The sequence below is a fragment of the Pteropus medius genome, unplaced genomic scaffold (genome assembly GCF_902729225.1).
Source record: "Pteropus medius unplaced genomic scaffold, Ma_sr-lr_union100, whole genome shotgun sequence".
Classification (NCBI taxonomy): Eukaryota; Metazoa; Chordata; class Mammalia; order Chiroptera; family Pteropodidae; genus Pteropus; species Pteropus medius.
In genome coordinates, this window is record NW_024351543.1 from 7,841,680 (window position 1) to 7,867,833 (window position 26,154).

Below are 26,154 nucleotides of genomic sequence, written 5' to 3' on the forward strand. Positions count from 1 at the left end.
CATCCCGTATGAGACCAGTTCCACAGCATAAAACACACACACACACACACACACACACACACACACGCATACACACACACAATACATACATCGACGTACGTACAGTACAAATGAGCACATGTGCCCTGCTGTGCACAGCTGTGTTCTAATATAGAGAATTTACAAAATATAGAATTTGGTATATTTGTTAGATCTCCAAGGTTTTCAATAATACAAAATAAAAAATACAAAAAGACAAGCTGGGATCCCCGCCCTCCCCCACCCAGTGGCATCCTCAGTTGCTTGTGGGTCTCTTACACGCGTACAACTAGCATAGTCTAAAGAAGGGCACAGAAACTTGTTTTGTTTTATTTAATAAATATTTTCTCAGAACCAATACCCTGTTTCCAAAGTCCTCTCTTCTGCCTCCCCCAGCAATTAGTTCTGTTCTCCCCTCAAAGGCATTGCAGTGTGTGTGTGTGTGTGTGTGTGTGTGTGTGTGTGTGTGTGTGTGTGTGTGTGTGTGGTGTGTGTAGGTGAGAGGGGCACTGTGATGGAAACCACAGTCCCTCCAAAGCCAGCACTCCTACCCGAAATCTCCCTCCATGGAGCAGGGGCCCAGCCTCTGTCGGAAGTTGAAAGGCTTGAGTAGAAAAACAGATGCCTCATGCCCCTTGGCTCCCCCGGGCCAGAGCCACGCACCTACCCGCCCCAAGGCCGGGGCCTCTCCCTCAGCCCTGTCATCACCACAGGGGCAGCCACACACCGATCCACACGCCAGCCGCTCCTCTCTACCCGCACGGCAGCAGCACCCGTTAGAAAACTCGAGATTCAGGTCGGGTCTAGCATCGTCTTCTTCAGAGGGAAACATCTTTGGTCAGCTTGGTGCTCGCAGGACGCTGGCACCCCAGGGCCTGGGACAGAGGCTGCTGCCCGCCCGCAGAGGCAAAAGCTGCTTCTGGAGTCAAAGTGGAAAATCTCATTGGCCAGGCCACCTGGGCTAGAGCGTGGGCTTCCCCCTGCCCGCCCGGCACACAAAGAAGCCTTTTCCATTTCTATGGAGGCCAGGCTGCTGGCATCGCTGGCCGGCAGCTGCTAACTGAGCGGGGGCCCTCCGTTGAGGAAGTAGGTCATCATCTCGCCTTTGCCCTTGACCTTGACCACACCCCGGCACTCCAGCTGGTATGTGTTGGCAGCCAGCACCTGATACATGTCCGTGGTGACCTGAGGAGGAGGCAGAGGAGGAAAGAGGACAGGCCATCGATGATCTGAGCCATGAGTCTGCTATCAGGCGGAGCTGCCTGACTGTCTCTGACAGAGGGTAGGTGGCATCTCCCCAGCTAGGGCTCTTGGGGACTAATAACTGCTTGTCTGTGGAAGCACCTCTTAGTGATGAGAAGGATGATAGCACCTACTCCATGCCAGGCAGTGTGGCAAGCACCTCGCATGTGCTATTTCAGTGCTACTAAAATTGTGGCCTGCTTGTCATCATCCATAATAAGAGAAGGGCAGAAGCCGAGAGGAAGTACGGAGGAGCTCTCATAGCAACCTGACCAAGCACACTGACCAGTGTATTTACCAAGGCCTCACTCTGTGACAGATCAAAAATATTTTTAGAAAGTGGTTTTTCACCACAGAATTTGAGAACCACTGCTTAGCTCATCTAATCTATGAGGTAAGTAAAATTATCTCAGGTTCAAAAAATCTAAGTCACTTGCCTGAGTTGCACAGCTAATAACTAGCGGAGCCGGATTCAGTTCCATAGCACGTTGCCCATCTCTCCTTCAGCTTTTGGAAAATACAGAACTCACAGCGGTCTTCAGTGATTACGCTATACGTTTGCAGGGTGAGGGAGAAAAGCAGGACTGACAGGAGCAGCAGTATGGACAAATGCCTCACAAGGTGATCCAAGAGCCGTTTCTAAGTATCGCCAGCCACCAACAACACACCTGCTGAGTGTCCTGGCCCAGCCCGGCTACCAGGCCAGGGAGGAAGGGGCCAGGAATCTCTGGATGGACTGCTGGGAGGTGACCCTGCTGTGTTAAGTGTATTCCGTGAACAGCGAAGCCCATGCAGGGGGAGGTGCTGGGTTATTCTGTGGTTGCTGACAGAGTCCCTCACACCTGTTGTGGGTGGGCTTAGAAGCTTTGCAAACACATGCCTCTCTCCTCATCTCCGCACAGGACCTCCAGTTCCCATCTTGCTGTCCCTTCTCCCCCTGGCACAGGGATGGAGGTGAAAGAAGGACATACTGCCAGGCCCCTCAGCACCCAAAAGCCTGCTGGGCAGAGCTGGTCTGCCCCAAGCCATGGTCAGGGCCAATCCCCTTGTTCAGAGGCTCCATAGGAGAGAGAATTTAGGGGACATTTGAGCAGTGTCAGTGTGAGCAAAGGACCATAAAGAGCACAATTAGCACTTAGGAAAACTGAGGCCAGGAAAGCTAAGTGGCCTGCCCACAGCCTTATGGGGAACTGGGGAAAGGGGGGCGGGGTACAGGACTAAGGCCCAGTCCAGGGCCCCTCTGCTGTCAGATTAGAGCAGAAAGAATAAAGAAAGACCTGAGAAAAACAAACAAAAAACAAAAAACAAAAACAAAAACAAAGAAAATCAGCTAAAGAGTAGCAGGCCTTGTAATTACAAGCACCAGCTTGGAAAGGATGAAGGGAGAAGAAAAAGTCTCTGGGTCTCTCTGGCCAGGTCCCATGGCTATTTGGGCTGGTGGAGTCACCATTCCAGGGACCAGTACTCTTGTCTGGTTCTCCTGAGCCAGGCCCTGAGTGCTGTGGGCTCCATTTGGCAAGACCTTACTCCCTGAGGCCATCTTTGTGCCCCCTCTGTGTGTCTGGGTTGTAGCATTAGTACTCCTGACTTGGCATGGGGAGCCAGCCTCTGGCTATATCCCCCAATTCCTTCTGTGGCCACTAGAGGGCTTTGCACAGGACTGAAGATCTGTCCAAGGTACTGACGGCCTGAAACACAGTCATGTTCTCCAAGCTTCCAAGACATCTACACCAACCACAAGCACCAACTACACCATCATCCTCAAATCTGGATGCAGAAATTTTTCCTGGGAACTGTGGATGGCCACTTAGCATCAGACAGAGGCCCCCCGATGTGGGGGAGGTAGGTGCTCCTGCACTCACCTGGATGCGGTCAGGCACACCTGTGCTGTCCATGCGGCTGGCCACATTCACCGTATTGCCCCAGATGTCGTACTGAGGCTTGCGGGCCCCGATCACCCCGGCCACCACGGGGCCAATATTGAGCCCTGTAGGGGACAAAAGTCAGCATGCTCATCCGGGCTGAGATCCACGCTTACCCTCACCGTCATTCCTCCCTCCACATGCAGCTGCGTCTCCCTCTGACTCTTGGCCTGAAGACACCCCGGGCCCTCCCGCCCTGAGGCTGTGCTTAACCCTCCAGTTCCCACTTCTCTGCTCCTACCCTGTGTCCTCCCAACCCAGTCAAAGCGCAGCTCCTGCAAGGCCATCACCAAGACTGCCTTCTTCAAGGTTTCCAGTGACCTCTTGCATCACCCAACTGCCTTCCCTCTCTCCATGGCATTTAAGCTTTCACCATCAATTCAGACTCAACATACCAGAACTCGCCCTTTTCTTCCTCCTCACTTCTCTGGTTCTTTCAGGGATGCCACCGTTCTTGCTCTTAGAACCTAGCTCCTAACCCCCCGGCTTCTTCCCTCTCCGAATAATCCTACTCTGGGCCTCTGAGCCAGGGCAGGGATACTGCAGTGACCACCGGGTCTCTGACTCATTCCTAGCGCTTCTGCCCTAGTCCGTTCTCCTTCCCAATCTTACCCAAGGCAACACTGAGCAGCCCCACCTGAGCCTTTGTTGTGTCGGTTCTCCACCTGAAATGTCCTCCCTCCTGTCCAGGTGAACTTTCCCTGACATATCTGGCCAAACCAACATCCTCTACACATTTTCTGCCCTATCTCTCAGCCCGAGGGGGCTCCTTCATATTCCTTTAACTGTCTATCTCACACTGAGCCTTATTAAACCTCATTGCTGCTTACTTGTTTCTTCTGTGTGAGAGGTAGGACTATAAGCACAGCAGAAACTTCCAAATAGGCCTCCTAGGCCCCGCAGTCAGAAATGTCATCAGTCCTCAAAACTCTTCCCTCTATGATCCCCCTCTTTGGTCCTGGCAAAGCATGTGTAGCTTTTGACCCCATGTGCTATTTCCAGGGTAGACTGTCCAACTCACTGGCCAAAAGCCCATCTCCCCAGTGAAGATGTTCTGGAGTCTGAAAAGAGGACTTTGCCACACAAGGCTCGCAACTGCTTGCCCGGCTACTGGTCTACCTGTCATTCAATCTCCAGCCCTGGCCCAGTGAAGAAGTTGAGGCAGCTTACAAAAAATATAAATCAATGTAGGTGGGAAAGATGAAATGCAAGGAAAACAGGTTGGCAATATCACAAAACCAAGAGTGAAGTTACCATAGAAAGAAAGGCTGCACATCGGGGGAAGCAGACCCCTCGCTGGCTCTGGTCTGGGCTTTCTAGCAGCCAGTGCGAAACGAGAACCTGGTAAAGTCCTCTGAGCACTGGGCCCCCAGGCTAACACAGCAGCTCATTCAGCAAAAGCCCAGATCTCAACACTCAGCCAGAACAAAATGTCTCCCAAGGCCATTAATGATCGCAATATTGATGGTTAGTAATCGGACATCTGTTTCATGTGCTACCTTTGAGGATTGAAATACCAGTATTTGTGTTGGTGAATTACTGTTTCTTTTTAAAAGAATTTGAAATCTGAATCATTCATGGCTTGAGACATACCCAGAGAGTTGATAATGCATTAAAATTAGAATAGAAGTCTCTTTCAGAAAGCATTCTTTCTCTCTACAATCCTTAAGATGAGGGGACAGCAACACTCTACAAAGCAAAGTTTCTACTGCAAAAATAACTCACTGGAAGCCTGGACATCTTTGCTAAGATATATGCTAAGGACAAAATGAACCGAAGAAACATTTTGAAACTTTATGGAGCAGCCCATTCAGAGTCGTAATTCTGAAATCATTTTGTGGGTACAGTAGGATGGAACAAATGAGTGACTATGCCGATGTTTTTCACTGTGCTATTTCAACTCTTCTGCAGAGCTGAAACTTGTCAGAATGAAAGGTTGGGGTAATAAAACAGGATTAAACGCAAAAAAAAAAAAGGAAAAAAATTATATAGGTTTTTGATCCCCTCCCTCTTCCGTAGCCGCCCCAACCCAAGGACACCACCCTTGGCATATAGAAAGCTCCCTCGAAGCCATCCAGCAAGGGTGGAGGCATGTGACAGAGGAGTCCAGGGATGAAACATGAACTTGACTTATCACCACATCCTCATTGTTTTTCCTCCCAGATTATGAAAGTTTTACAGCACCTAGAAGATTGTACTCACACACAGAAATCACTTAGAGCTCAGCAATAACCCTACTAATCCCCATCTTTTTTCAAGATTACTCTTTAAAACATTGAAATAATCATTTCATTGTCAATTTTACATGATTCTTTTCATGTTTGGTTTTTAAAAATACCTTACTATATTCATTTTATTTTGCTAACAATTTTGTAGAATATAGGTTTAACATTTTTATGCATTTGCAAATTTAATGACTTGTTTCATATGTATACATCTTGCATTTAAAATGTAAATATATTTCTTTTTATTGCTTTTCCTTTTTACTGAATGAATTTGGAACACTTTTAAATAAAACACTGCCGTTAAGTCAGTATTACTTGAAATAAATGGGATTGTCATGCCCGTGAAGCAGCCACCAGAAGGCCCCATGCCCTTGGCACACAGCATCCCTCACGAAGTCTTTTGGGCAGGCACAGCCTGGGTCCAACCAGGCCTTTACAATGAGTGGGTGAGGTGGGAACTTAGAAGGAGGGTGTCCTGTGTATGTCGCCCACAAACCAACACACCAAGGAGGCACCTCTAGGCTCCAGCAGGAGTCTGCTGTGAGTGATGGGTGCTCCTCCCACCCCCCTGGGCAGGGATGCACTACAATCTCAGCTTCTCGCTTGGACCAGGTCACGGATGCAGGATGGGGGATGGGGAATGGGAGCTCCTACAGCCCTCAGCACCCCCAGGCTGGCTCACCAATCTTCATCTGGAAGTTGTTGAAGGAGTGCTCGTTGATGTACTTCATCTGGTCCATCAGCTTCATGGCGAAGTCGGCCAGAGCCTTGATGTGGGTCTTGCCCACCTTGTCATAGGTGGAATCATTGAGGCCTGAGGCAGCCATGTAGGTGCTGCCAATGGTCTTGATCTTTTCCAGCTGCCTGAACCGATCCTCGCTGATGATCTGGACAGAAGGAGGCCAAACCTGGGTCACCCCCAAGTTTGGGGCACTGAAGGCTGCAGGGAAGTACAGCAATGTGGCCCCAATTCACACAGTGGGCCTGTCTCCATCACCAACTCAGTGCCGAGCCCCGATGTTTCCCGACAGAGCCAGGCCTCCAGGGCTCACTGCTGTGGAGAGGCTGTGTGCTACTGGCCCACCTCCACGGCGAGAGCCTCTGGGACCAGGTCACTAGTCACTTCTGGATCTCTTGCCCCCAGGAAGGGCTGGTGGCCATCTCCCCCTGGCTGGCTCACATCTCCATCCCTCCCAGGGAAACGTCCTCGCCTTCTCGAGCGGGACACCTTTCTCCTATCTCTAAGATCTGCTGGAAGCCTGCCCAGACCCACTTCAGCCAACTCCAGTTACCCTACTGCCCCAGGGGTCCATGGGCTGTTTCTGAGACTGTCTGGTCCCAGCTTCATCATCCCTCTCCTCCCTGCACTCCATGCCCCAGGCTCTGGGTTCCCACTGGGGTCGTCCCTACACTGTGAGCTCCCAGGATCCCCAGTGCCTGGCGCACATTAGCTGCTCGACAAGGCTGTGATACACATATGAAGCAACGACTTTGTTTCTGCCTCCACTGTTCAGGGTTTTGCATCTTTGTCCTGCCTCCTCCCTCAGCCTGGGATCCTCGGTGGCAAGAGAATGGTGGATGATGGGAGTGGTTGGCAAGTCAGCCAGGCAGGGCCTCGATGGGTAGCTGAGGTGCACAGACTGCAAATTCAAACAGCCTGGGCTGAAACCCCAGCCCTGCCACTTACTGGCAGTGGCCCGAGGCAAGACACTTCACGTCTTTGGGCCTCAGTGTCCTCGTCCGTAACATGATAGGGGAAGTAATATCTGCAAGGTGCCTATGACAGTGCTTGGGACACCAAGGTCAGGACTCCTGACATCACTGCTCATATCTGGCGATGGTGAAAGGGGGCATCAGATCTCCGCATCCCTCTCACCCCAGGGACCCAAGTGCCCCGGCCCCGCTCCTCACCTCGTCGAAATCGGCGATGATTTCATTAAGCAGCCGCAAGCACTCGACACCCTCGTTGTTGGCCTCCAGCTCCACATAGAACTCGGAGAAGTTAGCGATGGAGGCGAACATGACGGCCACGCACTCACACGACTGATAGTAGAGCTCGTCGTTGCGCCGCTCACGGGCCAGGAAGTGGGCGGCCACGTCCTTGGGCAGGATGTTGTGCAGCAGCCGCCGGTTGTAGGCCTGCAGCTCCTCCATCTCCTCCTTCTCCTCCGTGGCCTGGGACAGAGGACCCGGTCAGAGGGAGGGGGCGAGTGGCATGCTACTTAGGAAAAGAGAGTGTGATCCCCCTAAATGCCAGCATGTGCCCGAGATTGCGACAAGTGCCCAGCTTTCTAGCCTCTCTCTGCTGCCTCTACTTCCCACTTCCTATAAAGAGCAGCTATTGCTTTGACCATCAGAAAAGAGACAGATTTGTAAGTATCTAACTCTCCCCCGCCTGCCTCTTAGAAAGTGACACACATGAGAGTGCTGATCCTGAAGCAGGACATTCCTGAGTGGAAGCAGTTCCCAAAGCGGGGCCCGGAAGGATCCTGTCTGCCTAGGACTAGAATGAGGCAGTAGATTAAAGGGATAGTCCAAGACCACACCCCAAACGGCCCGCCAGCTACCCACGTGCTCCTCAACTTTTCAGTTTTCTCTTCATAGCAAGAAACACAATCAGAAAAGCAGTTTGATAAGGACCACTTTAACAGACTGACCCCACGGCCAGATGCAGCCAGGCAAGGCCAGGAGGTGCTAGAGTCCTGAGGTGCCACCCAGGGCAGGGCAGGGCAGGGACAGTGCCTCTGACTTTCATTTTCCACTACTTTGGATCCTAGATCTGTGCAATTGGGGTTTGTGGTCACTTACCCTCCAAGTTAAAGGGACAATGCAGAATCCCTGAGTCAAAAGGCCAGTAGTGGCCCACAGGTTGAAGCACAGAGGTAATCCTGTGCCAAGGCGTGCAAGAAGCCACCTGATCAGAGCGTTCATGGGACATAGGGGTACAGAGTGGCGTCTGCTGGTTTCCTCTCCCTTGATGGTGAACAAAATGGCCCCTTTAACTGGGAGTGACCACGTTGGTAAGGCGGTCAGGGAAAGGATCATTAGCAGAGCTGCTTAAAAGATCTAGCTAGCCTACTTGGGCCTTCCCCAACTAAATGTGGAGGGCTTTCTATTTGGCTGCAACTAGAACCTCCAAAAGGGCCAGGACTAGTTCTCAGGGTTTGGCTCTCCCGGTGGGTGGTGGCTGCCTGTGAGGAAGCAGCAGGCACACCCACCCAAGGCCACAGGACCTGGGTCCAGCAAGGGAGGCAGAAATCTCAGGGACGCCAAGGCTCAGAGGCTCGGTCTTGCTCCTAAGGTGAGAGAACCCACAGCTCGCCACTCCTGGAGCCACTAGAAACATGGCCTTGAGGATGGGGGTCATGCCTGAGGAAGCTCCTAGACTCTCAGAGGCTAGGTAGGTCCAGTGGGCATGAGCTCTCTCCCTTCCCTGGCATTCCAGCCCAGGTGGCCTTTACTCCTATGAGGTGGGACACTTGGACCACCTCTTTCCCAATAAATCAGAGGCCCCTGCTCCTAGCTCTGGAACAGGTGTGCCAGAGGGAGAAGTCTGAAGTTGGAATCCCTGTACTTCTCAAAGACTATCCCATGGAGAAGACCTAGCTGGTCCACCTGCCTCTGCAAATGCACCAGGCTGCCCACAGTCCTGTACCTGCTGCCTGCTGAGACCACATGCCTATGGAATCAGGGACACTCCAGCCCAGCAGGTGGCAGAAATGTGACATGTGCCCTTCCCAGAGAGCAACTGCCCAAAGTGTCAGGCAGAGTGGCGGTGCAGGCTGAGAGGCAGGAATACTGGGAACAAGGCTACTGCTGGGAACAGAGGCCAAGTCCCCAGGCCCTGGCCAGATGCTTCTGCCACATCTGGGGAACCCTGCACCAAGCCATGCTGGGCAGCTGCCAACACAGCCAGATGCTTCCAGGGTTGGGTTCCAGCTGGGCAGGAAGGCTCAGGGGTCCACAGCCTCTTGCTGGTCTTAATAACGTTAGTGCTGTTGGAGGCGGACAAGAGTGGGCTCCCCCTTGAGAACTGAGACCAGTGGTTCAGCCAGGAGGGGGCCTTGAGGGTAAGGGTGGTCCTTGTGCAGCTGTTTCAAGGAAGCTAAAGACCCCAGGCTTCCCCACCTCCCTGTCAGCACCCACCCACCCACCGTGACCAGAAGTCTAACAGCAAAATGGGCTCCTGGGTGAGAATAGGGGTGGAGCACTAGACCAAACCTGACCTGCAGTCAGGTGTCTGTAACTGGTATTTATGTGATGTTGTCCTTCTGTCCTCAAAGCCTCAGAGAAGGATGGGAGATGAAGGGACATGGAAGAATCATGAGCCTGTCAGGAAGCTGCAGGGTACAGAGGCTGACGCACCAGCAGGTAGAGGCATGCTCATCCACACACTCACACACATGTACACAGACCTTAATTATTTTCATAATGGGGGCGGGGGGAGCAGGTCCAGCCTCTTCCCTTCTAACCTTCCCTTCCTTCCCTCCCTTGTGCACAGCCCTCGGTGCGTGAGGAAGCAAAATGATCAGAGGAAGGGGTTCTACATGTGGCATGCGCAGCATACAAGAAACAGGGAAGTAAAGAAGGGGGAGATAGCAAAAAAAGGGGTTGGAGGGGTTGGGAGGTTGGTTCCACTGAGCAAATGAGTAAACATATGAAAGATAACGAAAGCTAGGTCTCTCACTGCCAGAGACGTTTGTAAGCAGGGAAGGAGAGAAGGCTAGAAAGAAGCCCAAGGTGTCGCATTTGAAATGGAAGTACTGATATATACTCGTGGTTTTAAGTATCAACAGAGATGTTGGAGGAATATCCATACATGTGCATGTGTGTATACACGTTTACTTACGTGTTCATTTACACTTACATATACTTCCTAGCTTTGTCCAGAGAGAGGACCTAGAACAGTGAGCGCAATGACTTCCCTGATCTTGGTTTCTAAATACCGTTATCCACTAAAAAGAACTGGGGCTCTTTGAAGAAATCGCTGATTCCTGGGCTGGAGCAGGGAAAGTACCTGATGAACCCGAGACATCGTCTTATGCCAGAAGGTAAAAAAAATGTTCAAAGAACGATGGAGACATGGCAAAGAACACAGAAGCCAACTTGAAGAAACAAACCCAGCACAATTCAAGCATTAAAATAATGAGGTGCAGATTAAAACCCACTGAATTTGATAGGGATCTATGAGTCCATGCTGATATAGATAAATGAGTGATTAAGTAAATAAGTGGAGAGAAGGAGGATTTTCCTTAAAGCAGAATACCAATTAACAAATTTGGAAGAAAGGATGCATATTGGTCATCACTACCTGGAAGGCAGGAGTCAGCAATGGATGCTCGGACTGGTGGGCGGAGATTTGCTGAGGATCAGCATATTGGTGTAATATCAGACTACCTTTCCACAAAATGCTAATCAAATGCAAAGGGGAAGACGGAGACTTGGCACTGGAGAAAGCTGGCAGATGCCCACTTGAGTGGGAGGTCAACATGAACGTCTCCGGGGGTGGGACAGGTCAACACAGTGGAGTCTCCAGTGCGATGCACCGAGAGGGCTCAACGCCATGTCCATGCTTTCCTCCAAGAAGGCGTGGCCTGAAGCTGGACATGGGAAATGTCAACGGACCTAGGCCGAGGGTCACAGAATAAGGCCCTCTTTAAGACTGGCAAGGACCGAAAGGCGAGGGAAGACTGCGGAGACACAGCTAAATGCAGAGAGCAGGGTGCACACCTGGATAGGGCCCCGGGCCAGAACCGGGATCACCGGCAAGATTTGAATAGACTCTGTGGGAGGCATGGTGCTACACTGGTGCTTGGTGCTTTCTTGATGGGGAGGTCGAGTGGGGGTAAAGAGTGTCCTTGCTTTTGGAAAGTAGACACTGAAGATTTGGGGGTGATGGGGCATCATGTCAGAAGGGAGGCGATTGAGCAAATGGAGAGAAAAGGGGGGATCTGGTGAAGGGGCAGCTAGAGTTCTTTATACTGTTCTTGTAATTTTCTGTAGGTTTTAAACTACTTTTTAAAAGTTCCTCACCAAAAAAAGAAGACAGAAGTGGTGGGCGGGGAGGGGGGAGCACGGGCACGGGGAGGGAGGAGATCAGGGAGAAGAGGTCAAGCAGTGGAACTAACCTGTTTCCGAGGCTACAAGTGGAGAGGAACACTAATAACACGAGTGCCTCTGGGACTGAAGACATGCAGGGGAATAACTGAGAACAACCTGGTCCCCAAACCTCCCCACAACCTCAGCACTACTGGGCGGCCGGGCTATAGCCCAGGGATGCTGGAAGCAACAGAACGACGTGGGCTTATGTGCGAGGCCTCAGACCCAGGGGCCTGGAGGAGGCCAACACACCCCTTCCTGTGGCAGAGGACAGACCCTGCTACTCTGGCTGTTTCGAGCCTGAAAGGTTCCAACCCGGCTGAGAGCTGGGAGGACTCAGCTATCTGGGAGAGGCTGGCAACCGCCCTGTGTGTGGCTCATCCAGGTCTTCACCTTCAAGCTCCAGAGGCTGCACCTGGCTGGGAGCTGAGACAAAACTGCTGTTGCCATAGCACTGGGGGGACTAGGCATGAAGGGGCAGCATGTCACAGAGAGGCTGAGTGGCAGGCTCGCCCTTCCTTCGCTGCCGACGCTTTATCAAGGTCTTTGCAACACAACTCAGTCGCACCACAGCAACTATGTTGGGACGGGCTTCCTGGGGGCTCACGGGGGAGGCAGGGTGTGTGCAAGCAAAGCAGAGGAACCTTGGCCTCAGGTCCCACAGGGCCTGGTCAGCCCCTAGGAGAGAGCTGGGGCCTCCTAGGAGCTTCCCCTGGGAGCGGGGTGAGAGCGAGGAGGAGGCTGGGCGGCTGCTCCCTGAGAAGAGACATATGCAGCCTCACACTAGATGTCCCCAAGGTCCCTCCCCATCCGGGGCCTCTCAGGAGCATTCCAAAAGGAAAACATGTTCTCCTGATTCCAGGGTGTCCCCACTGGAGACCCCACTGGGGACCTCAGCCAGACATCTTGCAAAACACCCAATAGGAGGGCAACCCTATGCCCCAACTTCACTCAGCATCCAGTGAAATTCCAGGGCCTCACGCCCCAGCCTGAAGATTTTAATCTCAATGTTAATAAAAAGTTGAGGATGGAGGAAGTCTAAGCCAGTTGCAGATGAGCTGGAGAAGAGGTCTGGACGTAGGGGCCAGGCCAGCGGAGGCAAGGACGCCAAGCTAGGCTATGTCCTGCACGGAGCTGGGCTGGAATAACAGGTCTGAGGCAGCCTACATAGAAGACCAGGCTTTCTCACAGTGAGTGCCCTTGGGCACTCTCTCCTGGACCTTTTGAGGTGGCCCGCCAGGTAACAAGGGGCCACAGGGGCTGCTGCTAGCATCTGGAGCACCCTGTGGGTGTGGTCCAGGGGCATTCCGTCCTCTAGTTGGACAGGCTCAGGGTGCAGAGCATGAAGCTGAATGTCAGCCCTCCCTCAGCACCCAGCACAGGTCAGAGCTGTGGCCCTAGCACCCCACCGCCTCTGCCCCTGCCTGGATGCATACGGTATTTATGACTTAAGAGCCTATCTCCTGGGCCCATCGGAGCCCCAGCACTGTTGAGACTGGATTCGTCTGATAAGCTCTGGGGTTTTGTCTCTTGGCCCCAGAGAGCAGGGAGCAGACTCTCTGGGACATGGGACATGAGTCAGTTGGGACAAAGCCTGAGAAGGACACTTGGTCAGTGCAGAACTAAGGCCCAGCCCAGCCCAGGTTATGGACTCACTGACTCACGAAGGGCCTGGGTGCCTCCCCCACCCCAGTTCCAGGCCCTGGGCCACCCACCTGCAGTTTCCAGAGGAAGTCGAGGCGGGCGGTGGACTCCACCTGCTGGGCGTGCAGGTACAGGGCCAGCACAAAGACTGAGATGACAATGGGCGTCACCACCTTCAGCGCCACTTTGGTCGCGTGCTCAGGGCTGCGGGCAGGAGGTAGATGCCCTGGCACCTCATGGCAGACTCCAAGGCCCCCTCAGGTCTATTGTCTTCCTCCCTCTATGGCACCTCCCTCTCCTCACCCTCCTGCCCAAACTTTGCCCAAGGTGTGCCTTCCTGGCTGGCAGCTCTCCGCCCTTGCCCACACCTGCAGCTCAGCAGCCCTTACTCCTCTCCTGATGCCTTACCCTCCATCACTGGGGAGCTTCCCTCTGGAAGAAAAGTCTCTGGGCAACCTTGAGCAAATCCCAAAGTTATCTCTGAATATTAGTTTCCTAATCTGTAAAGTAGGATAACAATGCCCACATTTCAAAGATTGTGGTTAAGAATTAAAGATACTGTATACAAAATCCCTTTTATAATACCTGACAAAAGAGTAAAGACTCCAAAAGTGGGAGCTATTATTGTCTAATTATATTTCTGTTAACATTTTAAATACATAGTCCTAATAAAAGCAGCTACCCCAAACACTGCTCCCTCTGTTAGCAAAGAGCCCAAATCTCAGTGCTGTGTAGACTCCTGGCCAGCAGCAGACCCCATGCAGGGCCTACCCTACACACCCCTTTGCTCCTTTCCTCCAAGGTAAGGAGGCACCGATTCTGTTTTCCTGGGCCTGGGGTCTCACACACACTCCTGGGAAGATCTTGAGGCTAAAGGCTTTAAGATGAGGCCTGTGGAATGAACTGTGGGTCCCAAGAACCCCGGTTGCTCAGTCTGTGGATCATCTAGGGCGGTGGGGATCATAAAGGAAAGGAAGAGCCTCTCCCAACGAGGACTCCATGGTTCCCAGGAAGGGGAGGGCCTCCCTGCCCCCTCCAGCCTCCCTCTTCACTGCCTACTGTGCCACAAAGCCCCCTCCCACCTGGGCACCATTGCCTTCTCTGCTGGCCCTGGCTGCTCTGTGCCAAGGGCAGGAAGAGGCTGTAACGGAAAATTCGGAGAAAGAGCATCGACTCACCACTGGGAGGTCCCGTTGTTGTTGAAGTCTCTGTGAACAGGAGTGGGGAGGCTGTTCAGGGCCGCTGTTCTGCATCGGCAGCTTCCGTGCCGGCTGCCTTCCCACCCTGCTCTGACCCCCCTGTCCCATACTGCTGCCCCCACTGCTGTTGCTCCTTCACCCTGCCCCCAGCGCCCCTCTCATCCAAGGATACTCTCAGGATGGGAGGCATGCCGAAAGCCCAGTCCCACTAGCATCTGATCGCCATGACCACAAATCGCCCAGCCCTGGGACCCTGGGGCCTCCCAGCGTATCTACCTGGGCAGAAGCCTGCCCACCTCTCCCACCCCTTTGTTGCCATCCAGAGGAGAGGAACACTACACCTGCACTGTCCAGTATGGTAGCACATGTGGTTACTGAGCCTTAAAATGTGGCCAGTGCACATCTGTGGCTCTTGCATATGTTGCCTTGTTGACATAGCTATTAGAAAATTTTTAAATTACATATGTGGCTGGCATTATTTATCTATTGCATAGTGCTGCCCTAGAGCCAAGCCAGAGTCTCCCAACCCAGAAATGACCTTCATTCTCTGCTGCTACTTCAGCAGGAGGAGGGGAGAGGCTGGGTTGGAAGGAAGAGCAGGTAAGAATGAGGAGGCAAAGCTCCCCGCTCCCGCCAGTGTCCATGGGTAGAAAGGCCCAGGCCACCTCCCTCTCCTTGTCCTCTCAGGACGGCAGCCTGTACCACTCCGGATGCTACGATGCCTCCCTGTCATCTGCCCACAACCCCACACTGCTGCCAAGAGGTTCTTCCTTTAATCCAATTTATATCCTTCATTATACCTTCATTTTGCCTAGCTCAGTGCCTGGAACATTGTAGGCCCACAATACATACTTTAGAACGAATAAATAGATAGATGAATAGATCTCTTCCTCTAACTCGGAGAAAGCACAAGTTTGCTGCATTTTCTCAGGGGACACAGACCTGTCACTCACGTTTCTTGTACTTCCTGATGTGCGTGTCGGGTAGGGGGATGGCGACCGGAAGAAAAGTGTTCTACGTATCAGGTACTTGACATACATTTTATTACTCTGGGTATTATTATTCCCAATTTACTGGGGGAAAATGAGGTTCGGGAAAAATAGCCAAATGTGTGTCTGAGGCTGAGATTCAAACTTAATTCAACCCAAAGCCAGAGGTCTTTCCCCTCATGAAGCCACCTCCCTTGGAATCTGACATCTGTCGCTATACAGCCAGGCTGACTGCCAGCTAGCTAGCCTAGGGCACAACATCTATACCTGCCACCTGTGGACCGTGGAACTTTACCACTCACCATCACAGGCAGGAGCCTTTGAGCAGTGCACAAACTACCCAGCCTTCCATGGCTGTCCTGCCCACTTTGCTGGGTTGCTATGAGGATGGAAAACGATAATGTACGTCCAAGCGCCTGGCTCAAGGCGAGACACAGAGCCCACGAACGACAAAGACTGCTCCTCTGCTCCCACAGACCTTGCTATTTTGACCCCTCTGGGCCTGAGGTGCCACAGACAGTTGGAGTTAGATGAAAATAGCTCCTCAGAGGCTGCTTTAGACAAGCAAAGAACAATTCACTGAGGCCTGAGGTCAGAATTGGAGTAGGAAAGGAAATTGGAGGCAGAAGGACAGGGGACCTAGTCGCCCTGAGGCCACCCCCACTGCTGGGAAAGAGAGAGGGGGAAAGAAACAAGACACTGGTGCTTTGCCTAGGTGGTCAGAGTTGGGGAGCAACAGGACATTCCTCTTGCAAGCCCCCTGCAGCCTAGGACCCCAGACTCCTGCTCGTCCCTCCTCTGCAATGCCCCAGACCACGTTGGGGCCTGAAGGGGGTGCCACCTACATGGCGTTGGCGGTGACTAGCAGGTCTGCATTGTCAAAGAGTGTGACACCGGGCACTTCGACGACGAGCACATATATGAGCTCGATGGCCAGCATGAGCACCAGCTTCCCGATGCAGCTGATCTGCAGGAACACGGAGCAGGCCAGCAGGCTGAGCAGCACGCTGTAGGTGAAGTACTGCGGAGAGAGGGCAGCAGGCCTTCAGTGCCCGGGCCCCAACCACCCCGAGCATCCATCCAGCCTGAGCTGGCCTCAGGTGAAGCCTTTCTGGGGATATTTCTGATGTAAGCTTTTGATGTAACATGAAGGGCCCTGATTAGGAATCAGAAAGTGGGGATCCAGGCTGATTTTGACCAGGACTGGCAGTAGGGCCCAGTGGTTAGAGCACGGATCCAGGCTCTGGCAGACTTTAGTTACATCCTGACTCCTGTTTGTGTGACTTGGGCCATCTATTCAACCTGTTTAAGCCTCGGATTCCCCATTTGCAAAACCTTCTATATCATAGGCTCACGGTAATGATTACACAAGATGAAGCCACTTGACACAGTGGGGAGCACAGGCTCCGAGCCCCTGGTCTGCAACTTTAAATCCGAAGTTCTGAAAACTGAAAATGTTTTCATTACTGATGTGGTGGCAACACCTAAACTGACCTTATTTGGTGGCAAAACCTGAGCCAACTGACATGATGCTAATTATCATCTTTATCCTGCTTCCTGAGACTATTCATACATTTTGCTTCAGAAGTATTACTGTTTCATTATCACATGCTACCCAGACTACACTGGGGGGTGTGAGGTAACCTTTTTAAAATCTGAAAAGTTCCAAAGTCCAAAGTATATCTGACCCAGAAGGCTTTAGATGAGAGAGTGTGGCCCTGTAATATTTACCCTGGGGGAGCCCCTTCTGGCCTCTGGGCCACAGTGTCTTTCTCAAACAACTGAGGGGGCCGAACCAGACAGTCTCAGAGGTCTCCTTCTGTTCTGTCATCCCTGATGCTAATTCTAGACATCTCATCATCTATTATTTTGTCTTTTCTTTTGAATTTAGCATCATTATTTCTGAGTCAGACATGGGGACTCACTATTTACTGTCTGCCTTGGGCTGGAGGCCAAATGGCAGTGGCTGGCAGTGGGGGTGGCTCCCAGGTTGGACCTTCTGTCTCCCCAGGACTTTAGGAACACAAAGGACTGCAGAGGGCCCCTGGTGACTGGAAGGGGAGGGACCAGCCTCGAGTCACCACCAGGAACCGGGGCAAAGGAAGGAATAGGGAGGGTACATCCAGATAATTCAGCCCCAAGGATAATAAACCCGTCCTTGGGGGATGAGGCAGGGGATCCCAAAAGCTAGCCTGGATTCCTATTCAGACACAGGGCCCAGACAACCAGGAGGCCGAGGCTTAATGCTGTTGTCTCCCAAGGGCCTCAGGGTCTGTGAAGGTGGCCAATCAGAACGACACCGTGCGGTGGGGTGCGGTCAGCCCTGGAGCTGTAGCCAGCATGGATTAGCAGGCCCGAAACTGGTGGGGCTGGTGAGGGCTGACAGCTGAGACCGCCTATCTCTCACAAATGAGGAGCTAGAACAGGCCCTCCCCAGGCCTTCTTCCCCGACTCCTCAGCTTCTTCCATGGAACAACCACCAGGAGACACATGAGACCAAAACGGCCTGTGCTTCTCAGCAAATAGGCTTCAGGCAGCAGATCCTGTGGTTGGTCTCTCGGCCAGATGTGAGAAGGAACAGAGGCGGGGAGCAGGGGGCATCTGAGAACAGCGGGGAGGTGAGGGGTGGGTGCCTGTGAGGCCTCAGCCTGCTCGCCCCAGGCTGCCTGAGGAGCATGGCCACCCAGGGAGAGGGAGAGCTTGGCCTGAGCCCAGGGACAGGTGGAGGAGAAGAGATGGTCTAGTGAGCATCCGCAGAGCCCTGCCCTGTACTGAGTTTCCCTCGCCCCGTCTATACAGGTGAGACGGATCAAGCTCCTTCCCAGTGAGCGGGAGGAAGGCCAGTACTGTGACAGCCTGCGGGGCCTTCACTGCAGTTCTGGACTCTTCTGAGTCATGGGCCTTTTGGCAATTGGATGAAAGCTTGGACACTCTTCCCAGAGAAGGGCAAAACTGTCATAATCTTATAGGTTTCATGTGAGCCCTCGGCAGGGACCTGGGGTGTGGAAACCACCCAGTGCATGGAGTGGCCGCCCTGGGTTGGAAGCCTGGCCTGCTGCTTACTCGAAAACCGCTCCCTGAGAAAACGAAGCAAGGTGAATGAAGCAGCTTGCATACCATAGGCATTTAATACATGCTGCCCTCTAAGGGTTCCCAGCGCTATTTTTTCAACCCAATAATCTATAGGTACGCAATTTCTTTCTGGGGTGATGAAAATGTTTTATAATTAGATTATGAGGATGGCTGCTCAAATTTGTGACTATACTACAGGCTACCGAATTGCACATTCTGAATGGGTGAGTTTGATGTCAGTCCCTTTCTTTCCCTCCCTACTTTCTGACCCACAGCAGGGGGGGCTCTGCCAGGCTCTCCTGAGGCAATTTGGGGTCTGCTGCCCAAGCTAAGGGTCTAGAAACAGCTTCACCCTTGGGTTAAGAACACAAACTCTGGAGCCAGATGACCTTGGTAGGAGCTCTGGCTCTGCCACCTACTAGCTGCGTGACCTTGGGCAAGTAACCTTTCAGTGCCTTAGTGTCATCTGAATAAAGGAGATAATAACAATAATAATAGTATCTATGTCATAGAGTTGTGAGGATTAAATGAGTAAATATATGTGAAGCATTTAGCACAGTGCCTGGCACATGGTGATTGCTGTATAAATAACAGCTATGTTATTATTGTTGTTATGTTATATTGAGGAGGTTGGCCTCTCTCCCTGGTGTCTGGCACATGGAGTGAGAAGACTGGGAAAGGTCTTTGGAACAGCAGTGAGCTTAAAGGCCCTTGACTCTTGCAGAGCAGCCAAGGACAAGAAGGAGCTGGGGTGGCAGGGTTTCCAGCTGCATCCAGCCCTCTCCCTGCCCAGTACCTCAGGGAAGTTGCAGTTGGGCCAGGGGCTGCCACAGAATCCCTGCTCGTCACCCAGGCTGTAGTTGAAGGCCGACTCCACCACGTGGCAAGCGTTGACCTGGCTGGTGCTGATGTTGTGCTCATCCGCCAGGCAGCCGAATAGGTCCTTGGAGTTGCACATGAACTGGGGGTGGGGGAGGAGAAGGTCAGCCTCGGGGACCAGGCCAGGGCAGCCCACCTCCACAGGGCAGTGAGTGCACATATACTTTCTGTCTCAGGTGCAGCCTGACTCTGTCCAGGGACAGGAGAGGAGCCTGGAAGAGGCTGAGGACCCAGCAAGGTATATCCACTGCCCAGGGCAGGGCTCCTAAAAGTCCCCTGGGACTGCCCTAGTCCTTGTGGCTCCTCTAGCCATGAGAGGAATCACATCTGATCGTAGACCCGAGGTGAGACCTAAAGAAGGATTTCCGGGGAGGAAGAACTCTAGTGGAGATTCTACCCAGCCGATGCTGTGGGCTCCACAGGGTTTCACCTTGGGGCTGGGGAGGTGCTGCTACTCACCATGTTGACAAATGCTGCCAGGAACACCAGGGTGATGGTGAACACCCCAACCAGGGTGCTGTTCACCTTGGACCGCACGATCTTCCTGGAGAGGGTCTGCAGAGGGGCGGGGAAGAGCTGTGGGGTGGGGAGATGAGAGACAGAACAGAATTCAGCGGGCACTCCACGAACCACCACAGAACCAGCCCTCCCTCCGCCGTCGTCTCTCTCCAGCACCAGCATAACCCCAGGACCCTTCCTGAGCACCCTCCCGGGGTGCAAGCCTCCAGCCTCACCCCACTGCACTACTATTCCCAGGCCGACAGCAGCCCAGATATTGCACTGGCCAGGAGCGGGTCCACCCAGGGAGCTCACGGATGAGAGAGGCTGGATGGAAGGAAGAAGGAAAAATACTATTTTGACCCCAACAGAAAAGCTGAGGAAAAATGTACCCGCCATGTGAATTCTGAGCAGCTCAGAGTCACAATCAGGGAGGGGCAGAAGGTGGCAGTTGAGGAGTCATGGAGAGGGCCCAGAACTTTCTCAGGGAGGGTCAGAAGGCTTCCTGGAAGAGGCAGGGGGAACTGTGGGTCTGAGGATTCAGAGAGGGCCTGGGATCTGGAGGAAGGGGTGGGCTGGTGAGAAGGGGGCGGAGCGGCACGTGAGCAGGAGGGCGGGCTCTGGACAAGTGAATTCAGTGAGCCCACTTCAGCAGGATGCTCATGGATATGCCACATCGCACACCTAACTGTCCCTATGTTTCCTTCAGCTAGACAAAACATATGTCCACTCAAAGACCCACTGTGGTTTGGGTAATTAAACGATTGGACTCTACCAAAGCTGGAACAGTTGGCCTCGTCCACCACGTCTTCCTCATCTCCCAACCAGCCTAGACTAAAGAAAAAGCTGGCAGACCCAGAGAAGTGGAAGCTTCCTGAATGTCCGTCAATTTGATGAACGGATAAACAAAATTTGCTATGTCCACAGAGCGGAATATCATTTGGCCATAAAAAGGAATAAAATGCGGTTACGTGATGGTGTGACATGGCTCGACCTTGAAAATGTTACGCTAAGTAAAAGAAGCCAATCTTAAAAGGCCATATATTATATGATTCCATTTATACAAAATGTCCAGAACAGGCAAATTCATAGAGAGAGAAAGTAGATTAGAGGTTGCCAGGGGCTGTGGCAAGCAGGAAATGAGCAGTGAACGGCTAATAGGCTTGGGGTTTCTTTTGGGGATAATGACAATGTTCTGAAATTAGACTGTGGCGATGGTTGTACAGATATATGAATATGCTAAAAATGACTGGATTATAATTTCATCCACCTTTTATAAAGGTGGATTTTATGGTATGTGAATTATATTCCAATAAAGCACTTACTAAAAAAAATCTTGCTCAGTCTCTTACTAGCTGTCTGATCCTAGGGGTGTCATTAACAGCTTTGAGCCTCAGTTTCTTTATTGGTAAGTAGGGAATATCTATCTCCCAGGGTGACTATGAAGATGCATTTAAAAGTGCTTTGTAAGCTGTTAGATTCTATAGAAAATTTAGTTACTATTCACATTTTAAAGAGCTATGTTGCCAATAAGAACGAAAGTACTTGTTTCCTATTAAAGGAATTTTTGTTTTCACAGCTGGGAAAGTGTTTTGGCACTAACATCAGGATCTCACTCTGACATGACAGATGGTTTCTAATCTTTGCCTGCTTCACATTTTGCCACTCCATCCCCCCGCCACCCATGTTGCTTAAATCAGTTTAGTTCTGATCACCCTATCCATCAGTTAAAGGGCCTCCTTCATCATTCTGCAATCACCAATGATTGGGGAGCAGGATATGCAGAGGGTTTCCTGGTGAACGTGGGACCGGGAGCCCCATAGGGGCCACCCAGAGACTAGGAGAAGACCTGCAGGCTTTAAAAAAAGAATCCAATCTGGAATGTGGCTCTAACATCTTAGGAAGGATTGACTCTTAAATGTATTGGCTTGCTACGGGCCGATTTCCCTTGCCACCCTTTAAAAAGACCCACTCAACTTTAAAACCTCGGCAAGAACTCAGGAAATGATGCTTTCGAAGTCTCCAGATTTGACATACTGCCCTGGTATCTGTTTGTAGAGTGTCTCATCTCCTGTAATCAAAAGTTCATCTGTATGTTGACCCTAAATGCACCTTCACTAACTGCCTGTGGATGATAAAACTGCTCACCTGGGACAGAGCTCCTTGTGGGGCGGCAGCACAGCTGCAGGCAGACGTTGGAGAGCATTTTTTTTTACAGCAGGGTTGTGTGTGCAAATCAATCACTCAAAGCTTGTTCACAATCACAGCTCAGAAAGAATCAATTTTATAAAATTCCCAAACCAAAATTCTCAGTCTAATTAATTCGAATCAATTCTACAGAAAAACAGGAGTGGGGACATAATAAACCATGACTGGGTGAGGGATAGTTTTGATCCTGGCCTCTCTGAAAGTCCACAGGCAAATCAATGACCTCCCTGGGGCCCTGGTGTGGGGCCAAGGTGTTGCGGAGATAAAAGAAGGTGATGATATCTGATGGTAAATGTTTAAGAAAACAGCCTTTTTAACAAGGAGCTAAAAAAAAAAAGAGAGAGAGAAAAGTAGTAGCTCCTACTTCACAAAAGTATTTTAAAAGATATGAAAATTTCAGAGGCCAAACAAAGCGGGCCGAAGTAGGCTTCACATCACTGCTCTCACCACCTGGCCTCTCAGGGGTCAACTGGACGTATTAATAAAGGCAGTGTCCTGGAGGGGAAGGACTGTGGGCTCTGGAGTCAGGAACCATCTAGGTTTAGATCCTAGTTATTCTACTTTCTGGCTCTGAGCCTCATTCTTCCCATGTGTAAATCAGATGTAATATGAGCCACTTTAGAGGCTCAGGCAACACAGCTTGAAGAGGCAGGACTGAGAGCCGGACCTTAGACTGCCTGACTCAAAAGCCACTGAACACGTGCCTGGTAACAGCACAACTTCTCCCTAATAGACAAAATGTGACCCTGAGCATGTTGGTGGAAAGGTGAGTGTGGGACTCCTAAGTCCCCACAGGGTAGAAGATGCCTAAGGTAAGAGGTACTGGGAGTGAAGACCTATTAGAGACAATGTGGGCAGCAGTCAGGGTGGAGTGGTTGAAAGTAGAGGTGGGACTTAGCCATATTCAGGCTGTGGGGAGAAGAGAGGAGGTTTTTTGGTGATTGCACAGAGCAGACAGAGCCTAGAAGAAGCTCTGGTCATAGTTTTCCAAAGCTCAGACAATTGGGACCCAGGGGTCAGCAAGATACAAGCTAAGAGGAAGCCAGCAGCCTAGAGGATGAGGAAGATTTAAACATACACACTCATGCACTTGTGCACACGTGTACACACACACACGCAGAGAACTATGTGGCTGAGTACTCCTTCTGGGCCTATCTGTACCTAAGTCCCAAACTGCAGGGAAGAAGTCTGAGTAAGGATGTGCTAATGAGCCATAGTAAAGACAGAAGGCCCAGGTCAGCATGTGGGGAAAAGAGGGGTTCACCCTCTTCTACCCATTTGGGTGGAGGTGGCAAAAGTGCCGGCACTGTCAAGGGTAGGCGTGGGCTGCTTCACTGGACGCTGGGGCAGAAGCCACAGTGAGACTGATGGAACAGTCAGAGCTGGCCAAAGAGGGAAGGAAGGAAGGGGCTGTGCTCGGGAGACGTGAGTGAGCTCACCATCCCTGGAGGTGATCAAGCAGAGGCTTGCCCACTGCTTACAGGGTTACCACAGAGAAAGTCCAGCCTCAGGTGGGTATCTGGGCTGCCTCACTGCACGAGTCCTTTCCAATCTGAGATTGTCTGAGTCTGTGGACCACGTGTGATGGCAGGGAGTGATTCAGTATGGTTTTCTCTAAAAAAAAAGCAGCTCTGGGGCCCAGGGCAGCACTGATGCTCTTTGGAAGTGAGACCAGGACTTTGGGACAAGAGGAAGACAAAGGCACCAAATTAGCCTCACCAAGAAAGCTAGGGCTGTGTGTGAACTGGACCAGCTGTATCAGGAGAAGATCAAACGGGCTCAAGAGGACAAGGCAGTCACAGCGCTCAGTAAGTAAGACGAGAAAACCTCCCGGGAGAAAGGGTCCGAGAAGCTCCTCGACAGACAGCGAAGGCGACTACGTCGACTCACTCAGATCTCTCTCTTCGAGAAGGTTAAAATATGGACAATTCGAGAAAGGAAGTCCAAGTTGTTTGGGGGAAATGAAAAAAACAGCTAACAGAAAAGAGAGAAATCTAGGTTCTAGTTTAAAAACCACAGACCGTGTATAGCTTTGATTCTGATTTGAAACCTCAAACAAACAATGACTTTGCCTCAGTTTATAATTTAAAGAGAGAAAAGATTTTGGGGGGGGGTCCAGAAAGAGAATGTTTAAGAGGCCCTTTTAGCTACGGTGTGCTTTTTTGTGTAGGTTGTTATGACTATTGTGGTAGAACATATATAAAACCTAAAAGTCACCATTTTAACCATTTTTAAGTGTACAATTTAGTGGCAATAATCACAAATAGTTGTGCAGTCATCACTGCTATCTGATTCCAAAACCCTTTCATCACTCCAAACAGAAACTCTGTACCTAGTAGGCAGTAACTTCCCATTTTCCCTCCTGCCAGTCCCTGGTACCCTCTCATCTACTATCTGTCTCTACAAATCTGCCTATTCTGGATACTTCATTTACATGGAATCATACGGTATGTGTCCTTTTGTGTCTGGCTTCTCTCACCTAGCACGTTTTCGAGGTTCATGAATCTTGTAGCATGTGTGAGAACTTCATTTCTTTTGACGGGTAGGTAATGTCCGTTGTATGCATATACCACTTTATCTGTTCATCAACAGATGGACGCTTGGGTTGTTTCCACCTTTTGCCCATTGTGAATACATGGTGTGCTTTTATGGCCATGAGATGAAGAAAGTGGGACTGCGATTGCCCACTATGGAAAAGCAGGCTGGAGTGGGAGCGTTGCTGGGGAGGCTTGACAACGAAAGGGAGGACCAAAAGGCAAAAGGCAACTGAACACAGAGCCTTGAGGAAGATGCTGGTAGAGAGGAAGGCAACCAGGATGAACCCCTACGATGCAGCAAAGCACCCAGCTGAGCACGCAGCTCGACTTGCTACGTGACCCTGGCCCGCCCTGCCCCTCTCCAGGCGTCCACTTCTATACCAGCTCAGGCAGAAGGCTGCACCACACTGGATGATTCTCAAGGCCTTCTGGTTGTGAGAGTACATCAAGACTCTGACCATAGAGTGACTGAACAGTTAACAGCCTAATGAAGGACTCCATGTGGAGGGTGGAGAAAAGGTATTTTGGAAGTGACAAAGGTCCAATCCCTTGGGAAAAACATGGTTCCCACTGCCGAGTGTTTAGGAAGTGATGGCAGGGCCCGGTCCACCCACACATACTCCCCGAGGCTTGGCTCTGAGTGTCAGGGAGGAGCAGAGAAATGCTTACAGCAGAAGCTGGAGAGGACTTGCACCTGCCCGGGGACAGAGTGCTTTCTGGGACGAGGATGGACCTGTCAGGGAATCCTTGAACTACTGGAGAAGAAAATGAGGGGAAGATGTGGTGGGCAAGGCAAACGGGACCCTGAGTGATTTTTACAACACACAAGACACAGCTGGCTGGGAGACACATCATGCCCAAGAGGAGGTATGGGAGAAAAACACAGAACAGGCTCTTACGCCCACATTACTAGCTGTGTGGCCCTGTCTGAAATGGTGAATCACTCTGGGCCTCACTCCTCATCTACAATAATAAGCAGCTCAAAAGCTGTCATCTCTGCGGTCCCCTCCAGGGCCAATTCCAGGGCACAGGAGAACACTGAAGGGGTGTTCAGAGACCTCTTCCACCTCATTCTTTCAGCAAATGTTTATTGACCACTGCTTCATGCCAGGCATTGTGCTAGGTACCCTTTCTCCATCCCACCCGATACCAAGGGGACAGACAGAAGAGGCAGTGACACTACCTTCTTCCTGCAAGGATCTACAAAGGCTAATTAAAATAACCAATATGAATGAGGCTCCACGGACCAACTACCACCCTGCGGTCTAGCTTGCTGCTAATGCCAGTCAAGAGTTGTGACCCAGCATCATGCACCCCTGATCCCAAGTGGGACTCTCAGGCTACAGAAAGAGCCCCTACCAGTTGGCTGGGAAGGAAGAGAAAATGGTGATCGAGAGCTCAGGTGTCAGTCGGACTCACCTTCACACAGGAGTAGATGACGGACACAAATATCACCAAGGTCAGCAGCACGAAACAGGTCAGGTAGAAACTCAACATGAACATGGAGCTGGAAGAAGAGAGGAGGTGGGGATTCTGGGTGGACCCGGCTGAAAGACGACCAGAACGAATGATGTCTCTCCCAGCCTGCCCAGTGAGCAGGCTACAGGTTCCGAGTGCCCATC

General features: G+C 51.5%; 1 protein-coding gene across 1 annotated transcript in view; it reads right to left on the reverse strand.

The window, feature by feature from the left end:
- Positions 1-454: 454 nt before the first annotated feature.
- Positions 455-26,154, reverse strand: part of ADCY5 (adenylate cyclase 5) — a 136,109-nt gene continuing 110,409 nt past the window's right edge. The window contains exons 12-21 of the mRNA XM_039843212.1: positions 25,952-26,039; positions 19,749-19,865; positions 19,207-19,371; positions 16,184-16,359; positions 14,329-14,358; positions 13,222-13,354; positions 7,319-7,582; positions 6,090-6,294; positions 3,123-3,247; positions 455-1,203 (exon numbers count right to left, since the gene is read on the reverse strand). Of these exons, the coding sequence (XP_039699146.1) occupies positions 1,075-1,203; positions 3,123-3,247; positions 6,090-6,294; positions 7,319-7,582; positions 13,222-13,354; positions 14,329-14,358; positions 16,184-16,359; positions 19,207-19,371; positions 19,749-19,865; positions 25,952-26,039 (1,432 nt within the window). The 3' untranslated portion in view covers positions 455-1,074. The remainder of the gene's footprint in view (positions 1,204-3,122; positions 3,248-6,089; positions 6,295-7,318; positions 7,583-13,221; positions 13,355-14,328; positions 14,359-16,183; positions 16,360-19,206; positions 19,372-19,748; positions 19,866-25,951; positions 26,040-26,154) is intronic.